Genomic DNA, 7922 nt, shown 5'->3' with positions numbered 1-7922 from the left:
CAGCTTGGCATTGAATTCACAGAGATCTACCTGCCTGTCTCTGGAGTGCTGGGATCACAGGTGTGTGCCACCACTGCCTGGTTTACCTGCAGTTTTTCTTTTTGTTTGTTTTTAAAATTTATAGCCGGGCGTCGGTGGCACATGCCTTTAGTCCCAGCACTTGGGAGGCAGAGGCAGGTGGATCTCTGTGAGTTCGAGACCAGCCTGATCTACAGAGCGAGTTCCAGGACAGCCTCCAAAGCTACACAGAGAAACCCTGTCTTGAAAAAGCCAAAAAAAAAAAATTATTTATTTAGTATGTTCACAGTATTCTGCCTGCATGTATGTCTGCATGTGGTTGCTGGGAATTATTGCACTCAGGACCTCTGGAAGAGCTGCCAGTGCTCTTAACCTCCAAGCTATCTGTCTCTCTAGGCCCATTACATCCAGCTTTTTAAAAAATATATAGATTCCAAGGATCAGATTCAAGTAGTTGGGCTTGCTTGGCAGGTGCTTTCTCGTCAGCCCGCAGACAGGCCTTGAACTTTGTCTGCCTGTCCTTTAACTAGGACAAAATACTGGGACTAAAGGCAGGCCTCCCAGTGTTGATCCTCTTGCCTCAGTCTTCCCAGAAAGTAGAACTAAAGACTTGGTTTCTGAAATCCTTCTATTTCTCTCTCTTTGGCTGGGGATGGAGCCTAGTGGCAGAGTACCTGCCTAGCATAGGTCTTAGGTTTACTGCCAAATACAGACGGAGACAGACAGCCACTCTGGTCTCTTCAGATCAAGCAATCCCTTCTGAACAGGGGCTCCCTGACTAGCTTTTGAGCTTTTTGTTGTTATTGTCCTGGCTTCTCTGAAACTCACTATGTAGACTCATAGAGATCCCTCTGCCTCTGCCTAGCTAGTGCTAGGGCTAAAGGTTGCACCACCGCACCTGGCTGGCTCCCTGACTAACTTCCTGAAGACTTTCAAGCTGTGGAGTAAGAAGCAGAACTAGAGAGGACAGCCTGACAGTGTTGAGGGAGACTTAGAGTAGGCGGGGAAGGGGGAAGCTGTTGCAATAATCCAGGATGAAGGTAGGTAACACAAGCAAGGGTTGGGGAATGGTTGTAGTAAAGCCTGACTCAGCTCAGCAGCATACCTTGATACAGCAGGCACCAGATGAAAAGGAAGGTGGCTTGTTCCTGCACAGACAGGCTCCAAGTGGCACAGTCCCTGTCTGTGAAAGAACACAGCCAGCACCTGGAGGAAGGTCTGCAGGTGGGGTGTTGTGTTGGGTCAGGAAGCGGGGTCAGCAGTTGGAATGTAGTTCAGTGGTGAAGTGTTTGCTTAGCACATAAAAAGCGCTAAAAAAAAAAAAGAACAAGTCTGTCCAGGAGGCTCACACCTTTAATTCCAGCACTCAGGAAGCAGAGACAGGCAGATCTCTGAGTTCAAGGCCAGCTTGGTCTACAGAGCAAGTTCCAGGACAGCCAGGGCTACACAGAGAAGCCTTGTCTCAAGCAAAACAGTAACAACAAAACACCCTCCACCAAAAAATCCACAACCAGTCAAACAAAAAAAGCCCCCAAACCAATAAACAGAATTCCTGACTTGGTAGCAGAGGCTTGTAATCCTAGAATGTGTGTGGGAGAGGTGGCAGGTTGGGGAAGCATGGTTGCATGTTAGAAGGAAGCCCATGCTACTACATACTGTGACCTCCGTATCCATGGATGGATGGATGGGGGCGATGGCTGTGGTGAGTGGGTGAGATTTCTTTCTTTCTTTCTTTCTTTCTTTCTTTCTTTCTTTCTTTCTTTCTTTTTCAAGATGCTGGGACTAAAATCTCGTGCTTGCTTCCATCACCCAGTGAGTGGATGAGATTTCAAAGGAAAAGCCTCAAAGAAGAAAAGTAAATCTAGAGATAGACACCTGGGGAAGGGGAGAAAGAGAAAGGGAGGAAACAACCTGTCACTGAGCCTGCAGGTATAGGGAATTCCCAGTCAAGAGAAAGGTGTGCCTGAGGCATGGTGACACACCCCAGTAATTCCAGCACTTGGGAGGTAGAAATACTTCAGGAGTCAAAGGTTATCTTCAGGTACACAGCAGTTTAAATTTAACTGAGCTACATGGGAGACACTGTCAAAATAAGTAAATGGATAAAGGGTGGGGGTGGGCAGTTGGACAGACAAGACAGGCACAAAAGGGCTGGGAGAAACAATATTTTGAAAACACTATTTTGTGCAATCACTGGCTATTTGAGATTCTAGCAGTGTTAGGAACAGAAGTGCATTTCAAGGAGTCAGGAAAGAGGGGGTGTGAAAGACAGTCACAGGGACACTTTCCAGCTCCAGAGGAAAGCACATCTGAAACTCTTCAAGAGCATTGGTGGAGGCTGCTCAGGGGCTATCTTGCTGCTCTTTCAGAGCATCTAGGTTCAGGTCCCAGCACCCACAGGAGGTGGTTCACAACCACCTGTAACTCCAGTGCAGCACATGGAAGGGCCTTTGTGGGCACGGACACACATCCTTGTATATATTCAAGAGCAGACACGCAGCAACACACACATACATAAACATAAACCTTTCAGGAAAGAACTGTGTTTAGGAAAGGCATATTAGATCTGAAATGTCCCAAGGGGAACCCTGAGACCCACTCACCCCAACCTGCCTCAGTTCAAGGTTCTCTGTCTGGATTCAGGGTGGCAGCCAGGTCTGAGCATATCTCACCAGCCACCCTGTGAGCCATGGTCATGCCTTATGAATGAACAAAGCTGGGTGACACCCCCTTCTGCATGTATGCAGTGAACCCAGGCACCTTGTCTTCTTGTTCCCCCATCCCCTGTCACAGAGGCCTCACTACGGGCTTCTGGTTAGAGGGCAATCAGCCCAGGTATAGAGGCTCTGTTAGCCCTCTCCCCGGGGTCACCACAGCTCTCTGCTCCTTGTCTAAGCCTGACTTCATGCAGGACTCTCATATAGGCCAGGAACACTGTAGCAGGTGGTGTTCATTCCCCTTCTCCTGTCACCCCAGCCTTGAACAGCTTCACCTTGGTCTGCCATTTTCTTTCTTGTCTTCTGGAAATCTCCCTTCCCCAAACCAAAGCCCTATGCCCAATCTAGAAGGGGGTGAGAAGGCAAGGGTTGGGAACTCCACTGTGAATGAGATGCCAGGTCTTCTCAGTCTGGTTCTTTCTCGTTTGAGGTAGGGTTTAACACAACCCCCCCGTCCCCCCCCAGCAAGCCCAGCTAGGGCTGTCCTGGGAAACTATCTCCTGCTTTTGTCTTTTGCTGGCCAGCTCCCCTGCACCGCGGGGTGGGGGTAGAGGGAACAAGATGAAAGAAAAGTGAACGGATCGCCCAGGTGTTCTCTGAACCGTGGTCTTTGGAACTGCGGGTGATAAATCCACTAAAGTGTCTTTAATACCGTCTTTTGGAAGTTCACACAGACGCACACACAAATCAAAACAAGTCTAGGGAGAGAGGAGGAACACAGGCTCCCTTCCTTAGCCCTTCTGCCCCGCTGCCCAGGGGTTGGCACAGGTAGAAAGTATTTACATTGCAGGGACTTGATTGCTTTTCCAGGGTGAGGCGTACTAAGCCAGAAACTCCCCACTTCTCACTCCAAAGCAACAAAAACGGGAGTTCTGGAATTAGCTAGAAAATATAGACAGGAGTGGAAATCCGCACTGGCAAAAATCCGAGCCAGAGGGGTTGTAGTTCTCCCAGGGTTGAGTTCTTTTAGAGGGGTGGGAGGAAGAGTCCATCTGTTTGTGGGGTGGGCCTGAATTCACAAACCAGGAGCAAGACTGAATCATCTCCACCCCTCTCACCCCAGCAAGGAAGAGGGCGGAGCCTGCCGACCTGGAGGCGGAGTTTGTGGGAATTGGGGCGGGGCCTATGGAGAAAGTAGAGCTTCGGGGACCTGACTCCCTACTGGGGATCAGAGACCAGGAGAGTTCCGCCCCCACCCCCCACCCCGCACTACACTTTAATGGGGTGGGAACTGGGGCGATACTCGCTGGGCCAGAGATTCCGTGGGGGCGGAGTTAATGATGTCTGGAGATCCAGCCGTGCCGCGGGAGGATGTGCAGGGCGCGCGCGTTGGGTAGGAGGCAGGACCGCACGATGCTCCTGGAGGTCGGGGGGAGGGGGGGCACGGTGTGGGGCCGAAACGGGGACGTTTTTAGGGATCCCAGTAATTTTCATGGTGCTGGGCGGCGATTATGATGACTACGGTGAGAATGGTGCAGAGCACCATGGCTGCGATGCCCACGGCCAGGGAGATGAACGAGAAGTTCCGGGCCTCGCGCGAAGCGATCTCAGCGGACACCATGTCTCCGCGCGCCAAGGCTGTGCGCACCTACCCGGGAGGGACGCAGGAAGGGGGTCAGAGAGACACTGGTCACCCGTCGCAGCCTCCCTCTAAGCAGATGCTCAGAATGCGCTGAACTAATGAAATCCCAGTCAGCCCAGGTTTTCCTCTGCCCCACACACCTGCACGGCCTTGAAGATGGCGATGATGCCCGTAGGCCAGAAGCAGCAGATGGTGGTCAGCACAGCGATGGGCATATAGTCGTGTGGCGGGCGCCTGGGCTCCAACAGAGCCAGCCCTGGGCCCTGGGGCGGTGGGGGCAGAGTGGAGGTCACTCCGGGCCCCCCGGGGGTCCCACCTGCGTAGGGCTGTGGGAAGGACAGTGAGAGGAAAGGGGCATCACGCCTACACTCTAGCTACTTGTCAGCAGCTGGTCAATTGGCAGAGAGGTTCCTACAAACACGACTCTAAGGTTAAAGGGGGAGAAATTAACTCCCCATCCTTCTTCACTGTGAAGTCGGTCTACGTCACCCTTCTTTGTGTCATCCAGCCCCATATTCGTGGAACCTCGCACACTGTCTTACAAGGTATGGGTCAGGTCTGCACTTCAGGTCTTGTTTCCTTCCTCTTTGGCATCTCGAGGCTCAGGCTTTTCCCTCTTCTACCCCTGGCTTCCCACCTTCCACTTCTTCCTCTTGCTCCAAGCCAGTTTCCTTCCTTCAGACCTCTTGAATTTGAACCACCTCCGAAGCCTCGACCTTTGACCCCCAAGTATATCCCCCACCAGGTTTACCACCTTCCCAGGCACAGTCCCTTCCCTCACCACTCTTCTGTCTAGGGTTTGTTACCAAAACACCGGTCGTTCTGGTTCTATTTCTCTCTTTCCCAGCTGCCCGTGAGTCCCTGTAGCACCTGCCTCCCTCTCCTAGGTCCCATCAGCCCCACACTCACCGTGCCCACCGGATACACCGGGACATAGGCAGTGCAGGGCTGCAGCTGCAGCGGGTAGCCAGGCGCCACGTAGCCCCCCAGCGGCAGCGTGCCCACCGCCCCCGCGTGCGTGGGCACCACAAAACCCGGGGCTTGGGCCGTCGGGGCTGGCGCTGGTGGGGGCGGGGCGGCGGCCGCCGGAGGTGGTGGGGGAAGCGGGCCCTCGAAGCGAGTCTCCTGCAGATAAGGGTCGGGTGGCATGCGGGGTAAGGTAGCACAGCCGGGTGGGGGAGCCCCAGCGCCGGGACCGGGCGGGGCATGGTGGGGGGGCCGCGGTAGCGTGGCAGAGGACGAAGGACCACGCTGAGCGCTAGCTGCAGCGGAGGCCAGGCCACCTGCCCCTAAGCGCGGGAGGGTGGCAGTGCCCGACTGGTGGTAGTGGTGGTGGTGGTGATGGTGTGAGGAAGGGGCCGTTTGTGGGGGCGGGATGGGGGGCTCGGCCGGAGGTTGGGGGGCATTGTAGGGCGGCGGTGAAGTGTGGGGAACCGAGTCTGGAAGGCCTGGCCACCGGAAGCGGAGGAGAGGATGAGGGGAGAGAGAAAACAGCAGAGATCAGAAGGGGAAGAAACAGAGAATGAGAAACAGCAAGGGAGAGACAGCTGGGATGACATCTGCCATTTTGGGGGTCAAGGAAAGGGTTGTATGTATCTAGGCCACCTGCCCTCCAATCTGGTTTTGACATCACAACTGTAACAACTCTTCCCCAGCTCCTCCGCTGTCACTCACAGCTGCCAGCCACACATCCTCGGCTCTCTCAAAGCTATAGCTTCTGGACTAACCCTCTACATGTGTTCTCGACTTAACAGTTTTATGTGGATGACATTCCCACTTTCCTTCAGTGGAGAAACGAGCCAGGGGTTACCTGGGAATCTCATGGCCTCTATTAGGGCCCATTAAAAAAAGTCTCCTGAGACTAATCATGGTGGTTCGTGCCTCTAACCCTAGTACTTGTGAGGCACAGGCAGGGGGATGAGAAACCAGGGAGTTCACGGCCAGCCTGAGCTACATAGGGAAATCCTGTTTCAAAAAGAAAAAAAAAAAAAAAAAGTCTTCTAGATTTCACTTCCCTGACAACCCCTATCTGATCAAGCCGCAGTTATTTCTCCGCTGGGTGTCTCCATGCCAGTGAACCAGTGACTGGCCATCTGTCACTCCTAGTGATGATGCCCCTGCAGTACCTGGCTGTGCCTTCCTCTCCTTTTCAACCCCCCCCCATGTTGTTGACATGGCACAGAGGCAGACTGACCCAAAGAAAGGAAGAGAAGAGGGAGACAGAGAAAGAGGTGGGGGTATGAGTGGAGGGAAGGGGAATGGTACTGAGCCACATAACACCCCAGACAGTGTCAAAGAACGTGCTTAGGGCCAGTCAGGGGTTAGACAGGAGGTAATGGGGAGGGGGTATGGGGGATTTTTTTTTACCTGACTTTTCCGATGACATGTTTGCAGTCGCTGGGACAGGGTCTCTGAAGCTGGAGTCAGGGCCCCCTGGCTAGTGCAGGAGTATGGGTCCGGGATGGCGCAGCCGGCAGCGCGGCGGTGGCAGCACGCAGCGATGGAGAGATGAAGACAGTGTGTTGGGGGGGGGGGCAGAGGGAGAGAGTGGCAAGGGGGGAGCTTAAAGGGACCGAGGCCAGGGGGAAGAGAGAGCTTCAGAAGTCCCCCCCCCCAATCGTTCTTTCTCTGCGCTAGGACCACCTCTTCCCTCCTCTCACCCTGGCATTCAAGCCCCCAGTTTAGGCTCCCTTGGAGTTGTCATGGAAACCGGGAGGCAAGACCAGGCAAGGCGGGTGGGACTAAGAGAAGGAAGCAGGGAGAAAGAACTCTCTCGAGTCTCTTGTCAAAGACCCGCTTTAGTGATTACATCGTGGGAAGCCAGTTCAATGGATTCAGCCCACTTATCTCCAGACCTGCTCACCCAAGGGGTTCTTCGCTCAGAACTACCTGCAAGATAGCTCTAGGCTTCTCCAATTAGAGAGAGAACCAGGTGTGAGAGAAAATTGTACAAAGCTGGGAACCAGGAGAACCTGAAAATTCCCCCAGGTGTACAGCCTGGGTCTGGCCTCGAGGTTCAGGTCTGTAATTGGAAGCGCCTGCGGAGGGTACACAGGTACCTTCTTCCTCCGGAGTTAAGGAGCTGAAATGGTTTAGCAGAGAGAAGCAAGATGTAATTGCTTGTTTGTGACAATGGTTTAGCAGAGAGAAGCAAGATGTAATTGCTTATTTGTGATAGGCAGGTTTGAAAGGCGTGCTTGTGGGGGCTGGAGTGGTCTTGGGCGGGTCAGCATTCATATCCTTTCCCTATGGCAGCCCCTGTCCTCCCCTCCTCCCGCCCCAAGACGCGGTGGTGACTTAAGAGTCTTTTTATTTGCTTTTTGTGTTTTGGAAGGACGTGGGTGGGGAGGTGGGGTGAGGATAGACAGTCTGCAGAGATTACACCAGTTGGTCCTTTTGTAGAAACCTAGCAGAGGGATTAGAAATGTCCTCCCCTTTTAGAATTTCCCAGCCCTCGCCTGGGGCAGTTGCCCTAGGTCAGGGACGCTCTGGTGGCGTCCTGGAAGGCAGTCCCAAGCCCTGGCTAGATCAGGTACCAGGTCTGAGAAATTTCTACATCACGGCCTCATACCGGTGGTTCTGGTTTTTCAAGCGTGGATGGATCA

General features: G+C 53.5%; 1 protein-coding gene across 2 annotated transcripts; it reads right to left on the bottom strand.

Moving 5' to 3' along the window:
- Window positions 1-4087: 4087 nt before the first annotated feature.
- Window positions 4088-6845, bottom strand: Prrt1 (proline rich transmembrane protein 1). 2 transcript variants are annotated; one of them, XM_051187284.1, is made up of 4 exons: window positions 6685-6845; window positions 5227-5765; window positions 4458-4643; window positions 4088-4323 (listed from the first exon to the last, which is right to left on the bottom strand). In XM_051187284.1, exons 1-4 carry the CDS (start codon window positions 6701-6703, stop codon window positions 4147-4149), a joined length of 921 nt encoding a protein of 306 aa, XP_051043241.1. In that variant the 5' UTR covers window positions 6704-6845; the 3' UTR covers window positions 4088-4146. The 2 variants fall into 2 exon arrangements, with proteins under 2 accessions (XP_051043241.1, XP_051043243.1); XM_051187286.1 differs by having other exon boundaries at window positions 4458-4580.
- Window positions 6846-7922: the final 1077 nt, after the last annotated feature.

Source organism: Phodopus roborovskii, unplaced genomic scaffold (assembly GCF_943737965.1).
Source record: "Phodopus roborovskii unplaced genomic scaffold, PHOROB, whole genome shotgun sequence".
Classification (NCBI taxonomy): Eukaryota; Metazoa; Chordata; class Mammalia; order Rodentia; family Cricetidae; genus Phodopus; species Phodopus roborovskii.
Note: the sequence above shows the minus strand (reverse complement) of the source record. Positions and strands in the feature narration are given on the sequence as shown.

Bases quoted from the DNA above. Each gene is read 5' to 3' on its own strand.
- Prrt1 (XM_051187284.1), bottom strand. The intron at 4,644-5,226 runs GTGAGTGTGGGG...TCCTTCCCACAG, and splicing joins CGGTGTATCCGGTGGGCACG to CCCTACGCAGGTGGGACCCC. The intron at 4,324-4,457 runs GTGTGTGGGGCA...CCTCCCGGGTAG, and splicing joins CCATCTTCAAGGCCGTGCAG to GTGCGCACAGCCTTGGCGCG.